At 41.0% G+C, this 21,741-nt stretch overlaps 1 protein-coding gene across 1 annotated transcript; it reads right to left on the bottom strand.

Annotated features, from left to right (window-relative positions):
* Positions 1–3,710: 3,710 nt before the first annotated feature.
* klhdc8a (kelch domain containing 8A) lies at positions 3,711–21,314 on the bottom strand. The gene is made up of 6 exons (XM_058373133.1): positions 21,014–21,314; positions 10,023–10,426; positions 9,569–9,733; positions 9,079–9,297; positions 6,126–6,227; positions 3,711–6,030 (listed from the first exon to the last, which is right to left on the bottom strand). Exons 2-6 carry the CDS (start codon positions 10,396–10,398, stop codon positions 5,828–5,830), a joined length of 1,065 nt encoding a protein of 354 aa, XP_058229116.1. The 5' UTR covers positions 10,399–10,426; positions 21,014–21,314; the 3' UTR covers positions 3,711–5,827.
* Positions 21,315–21,741: the final 427 nt, after the last annotated feature.

The raw sequence follows: 21,741 nt of genomic DNA, 5'->3' as shown, positions 1-21,741 counted from the left end.
GATAGAAATTGTACATAAATTAATAAAGTCACACTCATGATGCTCGTCAATATGATGGGAGATTCCCAGTTTACTTGTTTTTTTGCAAAACACAGTCAGAAATAAATGAGAAAAAAAAAACCCCTTGTTCTCCTTGTTTTTTAAGTCTGCTATTTTGGTGTGCTGAGCTCCCATTACCCTGCTGCCCCCCTCCTCATTGTTAAGCGGCCATACCCTGTGTCGAAAGCCATTCGAGATTACATTCCGAGCAGCACTGCGCACTACTTAGCCTGCTTAATGTGGAAAAATCTCCAGCGGGGCTCGGCATACAGTACGGGCGCCATCCCCAATGGCAGACTACCAGAGGGAAATGACCCACTTTGCATAGGAGGTCAATGGACATCCAAGGATTAGGGACGTCACATGACCGGTTAAGTGCCCGAGTGGAAGGAGCCAGGAGGCACCATGCACAGGAAGGCCTGGTTATAGAATAGCTTGACTACATGATGGCTAGCATTAACCGTGTCTTTAAAAAGGTACTTCAACCCCACAGAGTGTCGCCTTGAATGCCCCCAAGAATTTGAGCTTTCTGTGACTGAAGAAGCAACAGACTCCGAAAATAAATATGTTTCACGCTTCATCTATGTTTAATACATTGAACTAACGGGAATAGAATTAAACATTATATCGTTATATTAAATCTTTCTACTTGTTCCGAACTTTGAATTCTTGAATCGGAAACTCAGGCAATAGTTCCTCTGTTTATTTAACATTTATGAGATGAGTTTTCTCTGGCAGCACTTTGGAAAAGTCGGCAAGTTTTCCGCTATGGAAGAAAGCCTTCAAGACGGCACTTTGCAGTTTATGGATAACGAGAAAATCTGCATTTTTTGCAAGGGACAGTTGCTATTTAACAAATTATAGCATGATAACAGGAACTAGTTCTTCCTCAGTGTGGTTGCACAACATTAAAATGTAACTAAAAAGGTTGATCAATTACAACGTCCATCCATCCATTCATCTTCTGTAGCGCTGTAGATCCTACACAGAGTCTCAAAGACCCTGGGAGTTTATCCTAGTGGACTCGGGGCACAAGGTGGCGGACACCCAGGATGGAGTGCCAACCCATCGCATGGCACAATCACACACCCATTCACACACTACAGACAATTCAGAGATGAATATCAGCCTTGATATTGATAATGTCTTGGGACTGGAGGAGGAAACCAGAGAACCCGGAGGAAACCCCTGAAGCATGGGCAGAATCGAACCAACATTCTGACCACTAAGCCGATAGGAATAAAATACATGAGGATGTCAGTAATTGGAAAATAGTTAACTTTGGGATAGTAATTCTGCTTTGTGTCGTTGCCATGATGGTATTTAACTCAACCTTATAGTACAAACTCATATAGACATGCTCGGATTCTCATATAAGCCTCTGTATGGAAGAGTAAAGTCCTTTAAAGCCAAGATGTTTCATAAAACTACCAACTATTTCCTGGTGAGCTCCTGTTTATGAACGATTTATGATGTGCAAGTAAATCTTGGTTATTACAAATACCTGACTTCTTAAACAAAAGCCAGTAAAATTTGTTCCACTGATGTAAATGCTTTTCTGTTTGAATCGGTTTGAAATATTTTGCACGTTAAAATCATGGAAAATATTCTCCTTTTCTTTATACTTCATCCTAATGGAATCACACTCAAGGGGGCAAAGGACAAAATCATTTTCCTTCAGCATCCACAACACATAATTACCACTGGAGAAATAAATAAATGAAGTTGTTGCTATTTACACGGTGTGTTTGAGGTTAAAATGAGTCAGTGTAGTGTTAATAGGGTCACAAGGAATTTTATTTTTGGTCATAATATTAGGCAACCTCTATCCAGCTGTTCAGCACACAGACATGAGACAACTCTTCCAGCGTAAAACTCAGAATTGAATAGAATCAGGCGTGTTAAATGAGACGCTGGAGTCTGATACGCCCGCACTAGATTCTGGATACATGATACATGACGTTATATTTGCACTCTAAAATTGTTTTGCACCGTTAATGACTCAATGACTAGTTCAACAATTCCTCAACTAGTAGAGGAACAAGAAGAAGAACCTTAAGCTTTCACAGAATTAAAGTAACCTATTGAAGGGAATGTGAATGCTGCTATAGTAGATACGTCGGCGTGATCTTTCTTTTAACAGTAAAGTTTGTTTTATTTCATAAAATACCTCCTTAATGTCTTGAGTAATCACAGTGAGTAATATATAATCGAATGGCCCACTGAAGCAGTGAGTCGTGTTGCTGCCGCACAGCTCCAGAGCCTCTAATTTGATCCTGAGCTCTGGTTACTGTGTCTATGTGGAGATTCATCTGGGTTCTCCGGTTTCCTTCCACCTGTTCCCTGTGCACTACTCAGTTTCCTATACAAAGCCCTGACCACAGACCACCTTTGGGATGAACTGGTACCCTGACTGTACCCCAGACCTCCTCACCTAATAATACACCTAATAATAATGTCTGATTTTGCAGCTGAATGAACAGAAATCCCCGGAAGTGTTGAGGTTATTACGGCAGAAAAGAGACAGATTTTTTCAACCAGCACACATAGGTGTCAATGTCCGGTGTCCACATACTTTTGGCCATATAGTGTATAGCATCGATAACCATGATATCATCAAAAATCGGAAGTACGTCCTATCATTAAATAAGACCATAAAGCGGAACATGACTGCAAAAAGGAATTACAAATATACAGTATACTTTTCGTTACATATCTTCAGACCACCACTCATATATTTCTAAAAGTATTCCTTCGGCCATTATATTTTATCTTTTATTTACAAAGGATAAATGTGCTGTTTAGGTCCATACGGTATAATTTCAGCACATTTACTGTGCAACAGTGCCACCAAGTGGTACAAGCCATAACTACACATTCCCGGCTATAATAAATCACTCCTCTATAATCTAGACATAATTTAATTCATCATAAAGCTCTCGAGACACTCAGGCACACACACACACAGCTTGAAGCCTTGCGTCAAATTGCGGCGTTCTGTAAAGTTGCGCTCTTGTGTTGGCCATCATCATATACACAGAGTTAAATACACTGTCTTTTAGCCCTGACGACTCAATCCGAAATACATTAGGCAAGATGATCCTTATTTCAACCAGCTGCTCAGCTTGCGGCAAGTGGAACTCTGACTTCATTAAAATCTGGCTTCGGTGGCAGTGCCTAATTAGAGCTAAACTGGCTCATACATCATCCTGAAGCTCATTTAGCTGATGAACAGCCTTATAAGTGTGCGCAGTAGTGTTTTTTAGCTGAGCTTCTGTAATGTAAGGCTGAACAGGAGGGACACTGTAACTACGAGACGTTCGCCTCTGCCGAATGTACAAGACAGGAAGAAAATCGATAAAGACAAATAAACCCCGTGGCTAGGACTCTGAAGTCTCCTCTCACTCACAGTAAAGTACTTTCCCTGCCAAGATTAGGCAGAGAGTGCCATGTACCTGACATGATTAAATGAAAGGAGACAAAAGTGAGGGCAGCGGAGGTCAATTGAAGCTTTTACACTGCACAGGTTTCAAGATCCAGGTGAACATGCTGAAAAAGAAAGAAAGACAGAAAGACAGAAAGAAAGAAAGAAAGAAAGAAAGAAAGAAAGACAGAAAGAAAGAAAGAAAGAAAGAAAGAAAGAAAGAAAGAGAAAGATGCCAAGACTCGTATGAGCAACATAGCTTGTTTAATGGCTGTAATGTGATGGTGCAGTCCTTTCTACAAAATCTGTTTTTGTTACATTGTGCTGGACTTTTATTGCTGTGGCTGATTTTCCGTAATACAAATACTGACAAGAAAAGTCACTTTTTCATCCGACTCATAACGGTGCATAATCGTTAATCTGTCTCCCATAATACATAGCTTTCTGTACTAAGAGTAACACTTTCAGTCCAAAAACCTGGAATCATAAACACTCTGGGCCTCATTTATCAAACTGCATATTTATTCATTCATGCTTTTACACAAGAAAGAATAAAAATCCAGTTAGCAGGGGGAAAATGGTTGTATCCTATAAAAGCTTTGATTGATCGGCTTTAAAAGGTATATATTTTTTGTACTTTTGCAGACACTTTCAATGTATAGAATATTTCATTTATATTTATTTTTCTTGTAATCTGAAGCAGTCTCTGGCAAAATAAGTTCCACCTGGATTAATAAAGTTCTTACACCCATCAGACATAACATTATGACCACCTGCCTAATAGTGTGTTGCTGCCAAAACAGCCCTGACCCGTCCTGCACTGTGTATTCTGACACCTTTCTATCAGAACCAGCATTAACTTCTTCAGCAACAGTAGCTCATCTGTTGGATCGGATCACACGGTCCAGCCTTCTCTCCCCACGTGCATCAATGAGCCTTGACCGTCCATGAACCTGTCGCCGGTTCACCACTGTTCCTTCCTTGGACCACTTTTGATAGATACTGACCACTGCAGACCGGGAACGCCCCACAAGAGCTGCAGTTTTGGAGATGCTCTGATCCAGTGGTCTAGCCATCACATTTTGGTCCTTTGGTCAAACTCGCTCAAATCCTTACGCTTGTCCATTTTTCCTGCTTCTAACATCAACTTTGAGGACAAAATGTTGACTTGCTGCCTAATATATCCCACCCACTAACAGGTGCCATGATGAGGAGATACTCAGTCTTATTCACTTCACCTCTCACTGCTCATAATGTTATGCCTGATCGGTGTATCTTATCTTTTCTTATTATATCTTAATTGGTGATGGATTGCTCTAGTTTTATTTTATGCATGCAGTGGATATGTCAAGTTTAAATCACTTATTTATTTACTTTACAAACAAATGCAATAATCATTTTGTGGAATTCCGTCATTTCATATTATGAAAGAAAGCAGAAATTAAACCTATAACGGGAAGAAAAGTTAGTGTGTGTCTAAAGTTAGCCTAAGTGATGCAATGGCTGAGCTGCATTACCGGAAGATTTCGCGCCGATCGCACTTAGATGGCGCTCTTTCAACATTTAGTCACAAATTCATCATTTCCATTTTCCAAACTTTTTAGTTTAAGAATTTGCAATTCAGTTTGGCCGAGGAAAGCATTTACACACAACTTTACTAAACGCCTGATAAATGAGGCCCATTATTATACAATCTATTATTATAAATTATCTGGCATGTCCCCCAGAGCTACACTATGGATCATACTGCGAGATAAATATCCAACAAGCTATTCTGAAACAGAAAATTCCGAAGAAACAGTCAGATATTCATATCCTAAGGAGCTCATTACAATACATCACAATTCTCAAAGTGCAGGCACGAAAACAGCTGACATGAAGAGTAATTTGTCTAGGCTACCCCAACGGTGCACCTGTTTCAGCTATAAACTTCACTTTGTGAGAGAGAAACGGAAAGAATTCTCAAGGCCATAGTCGGGAGTACAAACCCACAGCGATAACAACCTGACAGTTTTAGATAAAACTACAAAAATACCTGCAAATATCTCAGAAGACAAATTTCTTTAGATAAACACAGAATCCAACACTTGGTCACTTTAAAATACATGACGTAGATAATATAAACTACACTCTCACATGCTTGTCTACAGTATTCATATTGACAAGTGGATTGTCTTTTGTCCTGTCTGTGTGTGTGTGTGCTGTAGAATTGAACAATGAGAGCTATAGCTGAAAACTTTGTGCTTTGGACTTTACATTATTTGTTTTCTATATAATTTTCCTATCGAAGATTCTATAACAGGCAAGCGTGTTTAGCAGTCTACTGTCATGATGAAGGCAAAATTTTCCCGGGCTACAGAGCGGCTAAACAACCTCTTCCTCCTTCACGTAAAGAATCTCATGGGCGGAGCTTGGGATTTGATTGACGCCCCCCACCACCAACAGGCGGTCACGGATAACGATGCTGGATGCGGAGCAGCGTGGGGTTGTCATGGGAGCCAGACTCTCCCATTTTCTTTTTTCAGGATGGAAAGCCTCGACAGTATCCAGCATCGAGGGCTGATGACCTACAGGTGAGAAAACAGGTAACAGAAACAATATAAAGACTTACAGCTCTTGAATATGAATCAACACAGGTAGATTTTTTTTTTTGTAAACATACCCAGTCCACCGGCCACAAGCATTCTTCCACGTACGATGGCTGCTACAAAGTCTGCACGTTTTGTCTTCATGGCAACGGTTTCTTCAGATTTCAACCAAGATCCTGCGGCAAATATTTACACATCCATTTACTCCAAAGAGTAATGAAACCTCCACCCTGAATAATCTACAAAACGTATTTTGTAATGAAATTCTGAGCTTCGCTTTAAAAGTCTGTTATTGAAATGTTTTTCCTGTGCTCTTTTCCACAATGCTGTTTGACTGCCTGCAGATAGTGGTGCAGTGGGATTTACCTCTGATTCATCTCTACCTAAAGAGAATGGTGCAGTGTTGCTTTAATCCTTTACTCTGGCCAGTTCTCTCACCTCCTCATCCACACACTCTGCTCACAGATCAGCTTCCAAAGCATCAACATTCATGCTAATACCACTGCTGTCAAAGCCATCGTGCTAGTCATCTCATACATACACCGTCTCTAAATATGTAAATGTAGAAAAACTGGAAGTTGTATGAAAACTCCTGAAGCAGCTCAAGACTAGACTGTGTGTTTAGAAGAAGTTGTCTATGATTAGATCTGACAGAATGGATTTCATTTCCTGTAATAGTCATTGTAAGGACAAGTTTGCAATAAAGCACTGAGCCAGAACAATTTGAGGAGGCAGAACTGAGATTCTCAGTTCTCTGCATGTCAGACATTAAACATTACTTTGGCATATTATTTACACTCCGTATTACTCATCTGGCTGCCAAAAAAGAAGCAACGATGCCTACAGAAGAAGATTGGTGGATAGATTCCAGAGCCCAAAGCCATATTTTTTCTTTGTCTCTAATGCTGCAACAGCTTTCTTTTTCATGCTGGCTTGCATGTGTAGCTGCAATAAAGCAATCCCAGGTCTAATAACTTTCCCAAATCAGTTATTAATCTGAAGTGAGAGAAAGCCAAGCTTTGCTCTTTAGGATGGGCCTCTCAGCCAATAGTCCCTTATTTGCTTTTTGAGTAAATTAATCAGCATGGCCTGGGTGGTTGATTTTTGCCTCGGCTACCTGCCTTGACTGAAAAATGGGGAGTTTAGCAACTTTGCACTACATATTGATTGATTCTTGGCAGGATAGATTTTACTCCGTGGCTGGCCAAAATCGTGAGATTTATTTATTTATTTGGTACAAGGTGGTAATCTCACTTAAAGTCTCTCGAAATCGATTCCGAGAACTGTAAACATAGTCGGACACGTTTTCCGATATAGGATTAAAATGGCTTTGTAGTAAATCATTAAAAAAAATAAGACAAAAAAAATAAATAAACATGTTTATCTTGCTTATCAAGTGTCATTTTCCTGAAATCTCCATGCCAGGCTGCGTGAAGACAGTGGAACAGATGGACTCGATGAGGATGAACTAAAAAGAGCAGCAGCTCTGTAAATAAAGAATTGCCATCTGGTTCTGAATAGTGTTGTTGAATCACCCTCCTGCAATGCACACCCAGATCTTATCGATCTTATAGGCGGGTTATATTAGATTGCAAGATTTATTATTCTATTGCCTCTTTTAGTTCCCAGCCGAGGGAAATTAGATATCAAGGCGTAATCTTCCAGATTCCCTCTGAGCACGCCTCCAACACCTGTTGAGTGACACATGCTGCAGTAATGGAATAATTAAAAAAAGATAAATGATTTATTACTGCAGTGTGTGTGTGCAGTGAGCAGAGGGTTTAACTATGACCCACTGCCTTCGCCTACCCAAGATACTAGGCACCTTCGGGGCTGCGAGTGGGGAAAAAAACAGAGTATTATGCGATTTTTCTGCTTGGTGAGCCTGATTAGGAATGATCACATTTGAACGGAAACAGTAGAGGGCAAAAGCAAGCAGCAAGAACCTGCAGAGAAATCAATAACTCATTTCAGCTAGCCTTACATTTTGTCACACCTTGTTTCTTCCCATCATCTTTTTTTTTCTTTAAGCTTTTTTCCCTGGAGCTAATGTGAATCAAAATCGAACAGAAAATGGCAGTTATCTCTGAATGCGAATAAAGTTGTGCAATATAATGATCCTTCAGATCTGTCTGCTGTTTGATTTTGAAAAATTACCTTCTTCTGCCTGGAAAATGAGTTCTGCCAAGAAAAAAATGATTTACTTCGGTAAACACGTACTTATCTTTCACTAAGTGTTTTTTTTTTTTTGCCATTACTCTTACCTACAGTGCATTCTAAGTGCATTACACATGATTTACATATTATATGTGGAATATGCCGTTTACAGTCTGTTAGTATGGTGGGTTGGGCAATTCTCTGGAACTATACTGGAGTTTTGATGATGGTGGTAGACAGCGCTGTCTGATATCCCAACATCCTCATTAAACCATTCAATGAGCCCTTATACCCTGAGACCACACCCATTAGGATATTAGAAAAGTCTGATTTTAAGACCAGAACTTTGGATTGATTTGCAGTGACTTTTCCCTCTGCATGCAGAGGACTAGTGCATGGAACTCCTCATTATGAAGACATATGTAGATCTATAGGCAATGGTCTACAGTCATGTAGAACTTGTAGAACTGATGCCAAGATCTACTGAAGAGGTCATAGTGGGCCAACATCATGATAACAAACTTCATGTTGGATTTTCCTTTCATTTCTCATTCCTCAATCTCGGTATAATTACAGCAAAAGTGTGACTGCTTCTCTAACGAATCCCCTCTACACCCAGTCACTGACTTACAAGTGCAATACCTCTTCTTGGCAGACTTCAATTCCACAGATTTGGACTCTATTCAAGTAGATATATAGCTATATATATGGGGTGAATACTTACACAACTTGTACTTTGTTTTATTTATAAATAATTTTTCAGATCATAATAGCTGTTTGTGTAGTTAATTCCAATTAAGTCCGTCTCAGTTCCTGCTTGTAACACTCAACAATACGAAAAAGGGTGGGCGGATACTTATGACATCATACCCTGGCTGGTGTCAAAGATGCTGACATTCTTGGTGAACTTGGAGCTTTGATGGATGCCTCCTTGACGAAGACCTCCCAGCCAGCAGAGGCGCCCTGTGCTATCCCACAGCACCCCGGAATAGGATCTCTTACAAGGCATGCTGGGTAGCGAAGACCAGGTGCGGCTGTCCGTGTCAAAAACTTCAAATACTTTTACCAAACGCTTACACTGACGCCCACCTTGGGGAAGAGGGGGAGTTTCAGTGAAATAGGTTGACAGGCAGAAGGGGATTCACTCAATCACACACACACACACACACACACACACAGACCAGAACAGCCTTGAAATGTTCTGACAGATGGAGAGAGGCGTACAAATGCATGTGCGCACACACACACATACACACACACACACATACAAAAAAGTCTCTGAAATGCTCTGACAGTTATAAAGTCTCTCTCTCTCTCTCACTCTCATATACACACACACACACACACACACACACACAACCTGCTACATATATCTTGGATCCCTGAAGGCAGATGCTAGCATCATAGCGAGGGGTGGGCATGGGCGGCAGAAGGGCCCAGACGTCCTTGCGAAGGTCGTACTGCTGGAGAACGCTTCTGGGCAGCAGGTCTGCTCCCATTCCACCAACAGCGAAGGCTCTGCCGTCTGATTGCACACAAGCACAGAGGAATGTTTCACCTTCCTGCGTGTGTCTAAAACATCAGACGCTTATGTCTAAACTGATTTGGGTGAATAAAATTTGTCCTGTACACTTTTATATCATTTATCTTGCTCAGAATAAAAACATGTTGAAGATAAAATTTTAATTAAAAGTTTAAAATGATGGAATGTTCTTAATTTACTGTGAACTTTTTAGCAGTCAGTCTGCTGTTATTTTAAAATGCTTTATGTAGTCATATCACTAAAAATGAAAAAAAAACAAAACAAAACCCACCTTTAACAGTAACAGCGAGCCCCATCAAGTCCTCCCTCAACGAACTCCTCTTCCTCCACTTGCCCTCCTCGGTGTTGTAGACCTCCACAGCTTTGAGAGGGCGCTGCTCCTTGCCTACACCTCCCACCACGAGAAGCTGCTTGCCTAACACCGCTACAGCGGCACCTGCTCTGGCCGTAGGCATCGGGGGCAGACTCACCCACTGGTCCACCTCTGGGCAGTAGAGCTCCATGCAGTTGGTGGCTCGTCCGGTGGCGTCACAGCCCCCCAGCATGTATAGCTGACCTCCGACTTCGGCTAGAGAGTGATACACGCGCCCACTTGACAGGCGTGCCAGGTTCTGCCAGTGGAACTCGTGAGCCGCGGGCACCGCCATTGCCCTGATTGACCACTTCCTTGGAGTTCTGAAGGAGTTGGAAACATACTGGTTATTTTGGTAGATTGTGCTTGTTCTAACTCTGCTGATGTGCTTTATTTTTAAAATAATCTCCGGGGGAATCACAAATTCCCCTGCATATACAAGTAACTTTATTTAAATGGCAAGCAATTTGAGCCAACAACAGCTGAAGAAAAAAAAAAAGAATACAAAATGAAATAATAAGAACTTAAACATCTCTATCTTATGGAAATGGTCAAGCACATGAAAGTTTAAACATAAAATACTAATTTTATTACACTGTACTTAACGCTCTGTTCCCATTTATTCCTCTACAACCTGCCCATCGTTTAAAGCCGTACAGTAAAAACTATGACATAACGGCATGCTACTACTCATTCACTTCATGTCTCAGTATGACTGAATCATTTCACTACTCAGCCCACTCTCTGACCCTCTTTCAAATGATGTTCACGTAGGAGTATTTTTTACTCCTATTTTTATCTGAGCAGACAGAGAACGAGAGAGAGAGAGAGAGAGAGGGGGAGAGAGAGAGAGAAACAGAGCGAGAGATATAGCGCTCCATTTAGAACAGCACTGCTGTTGATGCAATCGATTTTTGCACGACCGTTCTGCTGCGGCTCTCCTCAGCTGTGTACACAATTAGCTTGAAGTGGGTTGTTGTAGCACAGCTTAGCATCCCATCAGTAACCAAGCAACCACCTTTCTCACTTCCCCCCCATCTGCTCCCTTCCCTATCTTACACCAAGCAACAACTCCCTTGTTTCCCCCCCCACTTACAAGGACACCTACAAGGAAAGGCATCAAAGGAATACGCCAATTCCACCGAGGCATTCGTCGATGCGGCGTCGTACAGCATCATGGATTTCTCATTACACCGACACTTCATTTCACCAGAGACCTGCGCTCCGTTAGCATGACACGGCACTGGGTTTTGGCACTCATCAAAGTCAAACCTAATTAATATTGGATGCTGTGTTAACTGCTAAACCCTACTGTGGCACCAAAACAGCTTCAAAGTGCTAGGGTACGCGCGAACACAGGAGACATGCGACCATTTTATAATCCCCCCAAAAACAAAATGTCCTGCGTCATTCTTCTGCTTTTAGGCAGATGGCGGCTCCCTGACCGGATGAGTCGCTGAGAAACTTGATTACCAAAACTGTTTTTGGCAGGCGTCTTTGCATCATAAGCCGTCTAATTGTACTGTAATAATGATTTGACTGGCGCATTACAGGTGGAGTGCTCTGGGTCTCTGGTGATGGAGTGTTAAGTAGGCACAGACTCCTGAAAGTGCTGAGCATTTAATCAAGCTCAATCATGCTGTAAATGAGGTGGGTTCTCTCTATCACAGCAAGACTTGCTATATTCATTTTCTAATGTCACCCCACGGAGGTCCAATAGCAGACAGGATCCGAAGCTTTTAATATGGATTTAAAGGAAAGTAATTTTATACCGCGGACTCTTTTCCAATTAACTGTGAAAGTCAAGACGATCGTTCTGAAACCTCTCACAGGACGGCTTATCAATGAAGGATAAAACGTGAACAGTGAAGAATACTTTTTGCAAGGGTATTCTGAGGCATTGCTCGCTCCCCAAGGCCTTTGCGTTGAAGTCCCAGCCATCCACTCTGGGCTTTTACTATCTCCCTGATCGTTTAAAGGCAAGCTGTCACGTTCCATCCGCCAGGAGACAGAAACATAAAAGCGAGCTCAAGGAAAGAGACATTTCTCCAGACGCCTTTTCTCGCCTCCCCCTGAACGATGCAGAGGTGTGTTGCCATAGAAACAATAGAAGAGGATGCACAGGTCTCATTGTTTACCCATTCTTCCTTCAAAATAGAAGGCACGGATAGTTTACTTTTAATAATAGTTTAACAAATAAATAAGGACAGCATATTTAGATTTTTTTTTTTTTCCTCCTTCAACCTTAGGCGGGCGTTTTCTAGTTAACGAAGCAAGCGGCTTTCTTCTGGCATGCCTCGCAAAGCACATTAATTCTCCAATCTGTAACTGATTTGCTTCGCTACTTCTCTCCCTGTCTTTTTTTAATTAACTGCTTGAACAGCTTGAGATCAACTGTAGGCCTATAAGCGCCCACGGCCGTCATTTACAATCCGCGTGCTCCGCTTTCAAACTTTCAATTAGTTAGTCTCTCTCTTTTCTCTTTAACTTAGAACTAACTTTGGGACTAATTTCATCCTTTAGTTGAGCTATTAGCCTGGTATGATCCAGTGGGTTTTAGTTGAATGCTGCTTTTGTCATCCTTTCCTCCAGGCCCACGGCGGCACAGCGGGTATCCGTTTTATTGACTTCCATTTAATTAGCATCCCAGTTCTCAAATGCTGCTTACTCTCAAAATCACACGTGTGCACTTTCTTTCTCAATCAGCTCTGCGGTGGTTTTTATTGGTTTATCTCTGTGGTGTTTATGTGGTTCTGGGGGAGTCCCGTTTAGCCTGATGGTTTTTCCAGTATCTGACTTCCATATTTCTCCCATTTTCTGTGTCCTAAATGTCTCCTGTAAATCTGCTCCAGCCCGACGTCCCTTATTATAGTGCTGGCTGCTGATGTTGCATCAGTGGAGAACTTGAGGCGCTGTATTTTTTGTACAATTTTAGACTAATTTCAGATCTGCCAGCCATGTAGGTAATACACAGCAGTAAACAATAAAAAAAGGAAAGCTTTTGGTTTACAAATTGCTTGTATAATGTCTTTTGGAGAGACTGTGAAATGGATTTCACACAGATTTTTTAAATCACTAATAATCATTAGACCACCATTAAAATTATAATTGTTTATACTACCACTATTTATTTTTGGTCCCAATTTTCAGCCTATTCTTGCCTGAAATTCTCGACATAATCCCAAATAAAAATATTTAACTGATAAATAAACGTCCCTTCAAAAATCATTGGACCAGCGAGGCTAATTCTTATGTTTTTGTTATACACTGAAGACATCTGGGCTTGAGATTAAAAGATGAATATGAGAGTTCAGAATCCGATCCTGATATTTACATATAATTACATCTTCATTTTTTAAAACAACTTAGAGCAGTAGTTTAGGACAGTAGTCCTATAATACTGTCATTGTTCAATTAAATAGTCAATTAAAGTGACATCACCACTGACATCACCAAACCATTTCATTCTTCTTTTGTTCTGCTTTTTCTTTCAGCTGTTGTTTGTTTTCAGGGATGTTTTCCTATCAGTCTCCTCATCCGGAGGTGAAACGCTGTTTAGATGGGTTAAGGTCTACTGATTGACTTGGCCAGTCTAAAACCTTCCACTTTCCCCCCTGATGAAGCCCTTTGTTGTGTTGGCAGTGTGTTTTGCGTTATTGTCTTGGCTGCATGATGAAATTCCTTCCAATTCGTTTGGATGCATTTCTCTGTAAATTGGCAGACAGAATGTTTCTGTAGACTTCTGAATTCATTCTGCTGCTCCCGTCATGAGTTACATCATCAATAAAGATTAGTGAGCCTGCTCCAGAAGCAGCCATGCAAGCCCCAGCCATGACACTACCTCCACTGTGCTTGACTGATGAGTGTGTATGTTTTGGATCCTTTCTTTCTCCACACTCTGTCCTTTCCTTCACTTTGGTAAAGGTTAATCTCGTTTCCAGAACTTTTGTGGCTCATCTCTGCACTTCTTTGTGAATTCCAATCTGACCTTCTGACTCTTACTGCTGATGAGTGGTTTGCCTCCTGTGGTATGGCCTCGATATCTCTGCTCTCAGAGAGTTTTACCAACAGTGGATTGTGAGACCTTCACCCCTGCCCTGTGGCGGGTGCTGATGATGTCATTGACTGCTGTTTTGAGGTTTTCTTCACACCTCCCACAATGTGTCTCCCATCAACTGATTCTGTTTACCTCGGCCATTAAGGAGGATATTCTACATACTAATCTCTAATGTTAGCTCACTCAGAAATAACAGTATTCCTCCAATAGTTTTTATTTCATGTGAATGACCTCAAAAAGTTCTCTGTTTACCCCGACAGAAAGCAAGGGCACTGGCCAAAATACTACTAATGTGAGATTTTGGAAAGGTGGCGGGACTTTCAGGGCAGCGGCTAATATCATATATATGAATATAAAAATATATAAGACATATTTTTACAGATAAAATATAAAAATATCTATGATATCCAGATTCAAGTGTTGATTGGCTCATCTGCTATATTTAGCATCTGCTACTTTTTCAGATTTATTGCAGTAAAAAAAACAGAATCATTTTTGGATATTTTTGACAGATTTTCTTTTTTTATTTGTACTCGGATTAGCGCAAAAGCAGATGTCCTATTTAAAATGTGTGAAGATCGGTAGGTCATAATTCATATGTGCCACTTCTGGAATTTTTTTTTATATATATATAATTACGCTCTGTTCAAGAAGCACAATGCAGATATTCACCAACATAACAGTAAGTGCTTCAGACTTCTCTGTCAGAGGTGATGAGTTCTTTGTTTCCATTCTCTAAAGGAAGCAATGAGTTGATTAAGAGGAGCCCATATTCACACTGGGCTTGACATATTGATTTTCTTGCTGCAACACCTGCTAACGTGACAGATTATTTGTACCGCGCTGAAATGCGATTCTTTTTTTATTGCAGACGGATAAATGAACATTCAGCAAAGCACGCGAACTCCGAGACCTACAAATCTCACCTCGGCGTCAGCGCAGCGATCATCAAATTGGATCTCCACATGCCGAAATTGTGTCATGACCCAATTACACTCAAGATGCTGTCTCAAGTCTGCACCTCCTCCCTTTTTCTGCAGACTGGAGCACTTTGATATCGCAGAGCGAAGGCTCTTTCTGTGGACGCTTCCACTAGTTCGGGGTCGGCGACGGTTGTAGCAGAGACTATCATTTCCATAGCAACCCTGAATTCAGCTCACGGGTACACATACAGATGAGCCTGGGTGCTGTTTGAAATTTCATTACTGTTGTTCTTCTTGGGTTTTCTTTTGAAGTGGAGGTGCGGCGGGCCATTCTTTGTGCTCGACTACTTTTCAATTTTGCAAGGATTGCATGAGTATGATATTAAATATTCACAAGATCACCAGGCAAACCGCGGTGTGTAGGCGAGACCTCGGGCCGTCTGTTACCAAAACAAACGCAGCTTGCTGAATGCTGGAGACAATTAGCCGACTAGCACTACTGACTACAAAAAAAAAAAAAGGAATAAAAAAAGAAAGCGCCTGCAAAGGTTTAATATAAACACAATCCCCTCTAAGCAGGATGAATTAGTATGCATGAGCTCAATATTTCGGGCTAATCGGATGTTTTGCAGGAAGTAAGCCTGTAATTTCTGGAATTTAATTTGGGGACTTCACTGGTTTGATTAAACATGCACACAACATCTGGACAAGTACTAAACAAGGTCTCATTACTGCTAATATGTAAGATTTTCCTGTTCCAAACACGGTCTGAAATTCTGACAGTATGATAAACAAGTCTAAAAATATCACAACTTCACAACTGACATTTGGCCAAAAGTTTGTAGACACCTGAAAATGTGTTTGCTGAATATCCACTTCCCCCTTTGTTGTCATAATAAGCTCCACTCTTCTCTTCTGGGAAGGCTTTACACTAGATGTTGGAGCGTGGTTGTGGTGATTTGTTTAAATTCAGCCCCGAGAGCATTAGTGAGATCTGGCAGTGATGTTAGGTGAGGAGGTCTGGGGTGCAGTCGGTGTTCCAGTTCATCCTAAAGCAAGGTTGAGTCAGAGTGGAGGCTCTGTGCAGGTCACTCGAGTTCTTTCACTTCAACCTTAACATACCGTGTCTTCACGGCGGTTGCTTTGCGATTAGGGGCATTGTCATGCTGGAACAGGTTTTTGGCCTCTTAGTTCCAGTGAAGAGAAATTGTAAAGCTACAGCATACAAAGACATTCTATGCAAGACATTCTCTGTGTGAACTTTGTCAAATGATTTTTCTACAAAAAACTCATTCAGAAAAAGGAGTTTAAGTGCAGTCTCGTCCCCTGCGCTGAGAAACGGAGGTGCAATATTGTGAGTCCAAACGAATGTACACTACCACAAGTTATCATTCAAAAAATACACCAAAAAAAGCAATCTTTTCTTCTTCAATAAAACGGAACATGAGCCATATATGAATCTGGAATGATCTGTGCATTTTTAAGTTTTTGATTTGTCCATTACTAATCATCACAAGCTGGGAAAAATCAATACTGCATAAGCTTACTACTCATCATGGCACCTGTTAGTGGGTGGGATATATTAGGCAGCAAGTGAACATTTTGTCCTCAGAGTTGATGTGTTAGAAGCAGGAAAAATGGACAAGCGTAAGGATTTGAGCGAGTTTGATGAAGGACCAAATTGTGATGGCTAGACCACTGGATCAGAGCATCTCCAAAACTGCACCTCTTGTGGGGTGTTCCCGGTCTGCAGTGGTCAGTATCTATCAAAAGTGGTCCAAGGAAGGAACAGTGGTGAACCGGCGACAGGGTCATGGGCGCCCAAGGCTCATTGATGCACGTGGGGAGAGAAGGCTGGCCCGTGTGATCCGATCCAACAGACGAGCTACTGTTGCTCAAACTGCTGAATGCTGGTTCTGATAGAAAGGTGTCAAAATACTCAGTGCAGGACGGGTCAGGGCTGTTTTGTCAGCAAAAAGGGGACCAAAACAATATAAGGCAGGTGGTCATAATTTTATGCCTGATCTGTGTTTAATGACAATAATGACAAAATAGTAAGACAATAATCGTATGAATCCAATCGTATTTTGAAAAATCAGCTGTCCTATCATACACTGTGAGTAACATTGGCACTCTAACAACCCGAAAGCCAACAGATAGTGGAAAAATTCTGAGTAGTTAAGGTCAGGGCAGTGGAAGCACCCTCTCTAATGCATACCAAACAAAATGTCCCTGCAAAAACACCCTTCATCAGAGAAAGCTTATTTCAATTATCAAGGTTTTAAGATGCTATTATAAGAGAAATGCCAAAATATAATGAGAAGGAAAGTAAGAAGATGGAGAGAGCGTTGAGATTACAGCTGGGAGCCAGGGATAAGTCTCTTTAAAGTGCAAGCCCAAAAGGCCTTACGACTAATTGCGATGGAAATGCCTTTGTAAGACAGGAATGAGTCTCAAGTCCCACACATCCTCAGTACTATATTCCTGTCTGATTATTTTTAGAGACCAGCGTAGTGCAGCTCAACTCCTAAAACTTGGCAGACGCTGATGTGCCTGTGCCAGTGAGTGAACATTTTGAGACTGTGGACATATGCTGTGCATCAATTTCAGTCCTGAAAGCTTCCAAAAACAAGATTACAATCAGGTTGATGGCTCATGTAGGATGTTAGGTCTACGTGAATGTAAGCAGTGCTGAGAGCTCAGGTTTATTATTGATTTATTTTTATTTAAATAATTCCAAATCCTATCTTGATGAAATCAATAAATCACTCTGATAGACAAGCCTAAGATGCCTTCGCTAACATCCTTCTACCTAATGATCATTCAAGTCCTTGAGCGCTTTGGTGCTAGGATTCTTGCAGATTTTTACAATCACTTGAGTTTGTTTTCCTCAGAAAAACACTGCTAATGATACTTCAACGTTGTAATTGCTAATTCTGGAGGATGTGACTAAACTTTGTAAAGTCTCCGAACATTTTTACATAAAATTACATAAAGTTTATTTGAGTTTGAAGTGGTTATGTTTTGCTGAGTTTCACATTAACACTTTTGAATTCAGACGATCACGAATAAGACATGTTAGTCCCTGTAGCAGAGACTATTTCTTTGCTCAGTAAACCATTTTGCTTTTGTAGTCACATCTCATATGTTTGCTAGTCACACAGTAGACGGAAAATAAAATTAACAATCGACAAAAATCTGTGGAAGCGCTCTCCTTTCTGAGCTAGTTCATTGAGCTATCTTCAGCTAAATAATATATAATAAAAACATTTCAGTTCAGCCTGCAGAGGAATTTAGTCTTTTTCCAGAGCATGATGTGCTGGTTGATGAACTCTTCCCTAGAGTATTGCTGCTGTGATCGGATTTCCTCTTTATACCACGGCACTATTGCATTCTCAAACCTGATTGGTGAGAAGGTTCAGATAGTAGTTCTGGCTGTAACATGAACATTATGTTAATATTGATGATGAACGATATATGTTATTTTGAACAGGAACAGCTCATGCACAGGGAAATTTATGTCTTTAAGTCTACCACTTCTTTATAAGGAAATGTTTATTTAACAGTTTTGAAAGCATTCTTTGATATCATTGTGTTTGGGGGAGTGTGGTAGCTAAGTGGTTGCGGTATTGGAACACTACTGATCAGAAGGTTGTGGGTTCAAATCCCAACTCCACCAAGCTGCCACTGCTGGGTCCCTGAACAAGGCCCTTAATTGCTCAGTTGTATCAAATGAGATAAACTGTCAGTCACTCTGGATAAGGGTGTATGCCAAAAATGAAATGCTATCTGCTTGCTTGGTAAAATGATGCATTTTTTATGAGAGAGAGAGAGGCTGGTGAGGCCCAATTATCGTAACTTTAACATGACATGAGTGATAACAGGAACTACTGCAAAGTCTCTCTCAGATGTTCCATAACGTCAAATCTAACTATACTGTTAAAATGAGGAATTTATTGATGAATTGTACATTGTACTTGTTGCCAAATTGCTGTAACATACACCAATCAGCCATAACATTATGACCAGTGAGAGGTGCCGTGAATAAGACTGATGATCTCCTCATCATGGCACCTGTTAGTGGGTGGGATATATTAGGCAGCATAGTGAACATTTTGTCCTCAAAGTTGATGTATTAGAAGCAGGAAAAATGGACAAGCGTAAGGATTTGAGCGAGTTTGACGATGGGCCAAATTGTGATGGCTAGACCACTGGATCAGAGCATCTCCAAGACAGCAGCTCTTGTGGGGTGTTCCCGGTCTGCAGTGGTCAGTATCTATCAAAAGTGGTCCAAGGAAGGAACAGTGGTGAACCAGCGACAGGGTCATGGGCGGTCAAGGCTCATTGATGCACGTGGGGAGAGAAGGCTGACCCGTGTGATCCGATCCAACGGACGAGCTACTGTTGCTCAAACTGCTGAAGAAGTTAATGCTGGTTCTGATAGAAAGGTGTCAGAATACACAGTGCAGGACGGGTCAGAACCAAAACAATATTACGCAGGTGGTCATAATGTTACACCTGATCGGTGTAAGCGGAATAAGACGGTCTGCTGTGAGTTTCTTACCTTACATTATCTGAAGTGATTCTAAACTTGATTAGGAAAGCACTGCTTATACCCCTTTCCAGTTAATCAAACACGTTGGCCTATTTCATATAAAAATCTATTCATAACAAGTTCATAAACACTTTGCGATGCCAATAAAACCTGCAAATGAAACCTTAGTTACCATGCTAGGATGATCATTAGATCCTTAATTAAATTACTAGCTGAATGAGACATGGCTTTCTCAAGGAAAGGACTGCTATCTATTTTTTAAAAAAGTGTACCTTTTCCTGTATACGGATGAAAAATAGTAAAAAAAAAAAAAAGCGAGGTCTATCCCTAACCCTAACCCTAACGTTAACGTTAATCAATCAGAAATCATTTCGACGGCCATGATGGGACGGAGGTCTATACCCCTAGACGCGTATGAATGTGTGTCCTTGACCCTTACACTGGACTGGGGTCTCGTGCAGGGTGTAAATGAGCCACTTATGACTAAAAAATCATGACTTTCTTGTTTCACTCCTTACTTGTTTCATGATGAGATGCGCATCAGAAGGCGTGATATTGTTTTAATGACAGAGACATAATACTCATCACTTAATTACAGCTATTAAGCTCTTAGGGGGGAATAAAATACCGTATTTTACTCGCGCCTATCCACGACTTTGGATATCGGGACCCCATGAAATGCTACGTTTTCGCATTTCCATCTCATTTTATATAGGATGACCGAAAAGGAAAATGATGCTCCACGTTTCTGGAAAATTCTCCGAGAGAGAGAGAGAGAGAGAGAGAGAGAGAGACAGAGGCAGAGACAGAGAGAGAGAGGGGGAGAGAGAGAGAATAAATCACAGCAGTCTGCTTGCAAAGTAGGGTAACCTTTAACAGCCATTTAGCAGTTGTATTTCAATGAGCAGAGGCAGGCTGTGATTGGCAGCATAAAGAGGCAATGACCTTTCAGCTGGAATAATGTGATACAAAGGCATCCTGACCAAAAGTTTTGACACAACGAAAGCTGGCACTGGATTCTGAACTTGATTTAGTATGCAGCCTGTCAGATTTGATAATAAGCTACTTATAGCCATAGGACTAGATGAATCTACGACATGTATTGGTTTCATTTGAATGAACAAAGAAATCTGAGCATACTTTACCTGATAAAAAGGTATATGTTTTTTCGATTTTTTTTTTTTTTAGCATCGTAGCTAGCATAACAGAAACCGTTAGCACATCCTGAAGCGAGTGTGTATTTGTTAAATAAAAAGAAAAGTGAGCACCTTACATCGAAGCGTTTGAATAAATGTTCACAGGACTGTCAGAATAACAGAGCAGCACAGTAATACCGAAAAGAATCGTATCTTTATATGATAATTATATGACTTACTTTTTTTTTTTGTTTTGTTTTCTCAGCTTCTCCTCACGCGCCTGGCTTTTCTTCGGCTGCACGCGCGCCGAGCCGAGCGACTGGAAATGCGCGCGTGAGGCGCACGCGTGCTACTATTTTTTTTTTTTTTTTTTCTTCTTTCTTTCTTTCCTTCCCGCCCTGAGCTCTCTGCTTTCTTCACGGCATACTGCATACTACAGCATTAATGTCAGGAAATAGTACGCATTTCATTAAGGTTAATAATGAATCCGTACTACATCCCCCTACTACTCCGTACTGCAGTAAGCGGTGTGGAACGCAGTAGATCTCCGCTCTGATTGAAACGGCGTACTCGCGTACTGCGGAGTGTACACGGCGGAGTACATACTACTTCTAGTAGTAGGCTAGTATGTAGTAGGATTGCTCACTGTGTGGAACAAAAGGGATTAAAATCTTCACCTACTTAATATATAATGTACACTAATTGCTAATTTCCCATCACTCTGATCACGTTATAGTTCCATTTCCCCCCCCCCAGAAACTATATTGCTTTTTTGTTTACAGTTATCTCTTTCTGTTCGCTCATCTGCTTTTTTCTCTCTTTAAATATTACAAAGTGCCATAAACATCAGATAACGCTGATCATCTAATGCTTGTATAATCAGCTAACGTCACTGGAAGTAACTAACGCTACGGAGATGAGCTAACATCGCCGCAATCAGTTCATCTCTCAGCGATCGGCTAACATT

Source organism: Hemibagrus wyckioides, linkage group LG21 (assembly GCF_019097595.1).
Source record: "Hemibagrus wyckioides isolate EC202008001 linkage group LG21, SWU_Hwy_1.0, whole genome shotgun sequence".
NCBI classification, from domain to species: domain Eukaryota; kingdom Metazoa; phylum Chordata; class Actinopteri; order Siluriformes; family Bagridae; genus Hemibagrus; species Hemibagrus wyckioides.
The sequence above is the reverse complement of the archived record's forward strand: the minus strand, read 5'-3'. Positions and strand labels throughout refer to the sequence as shown.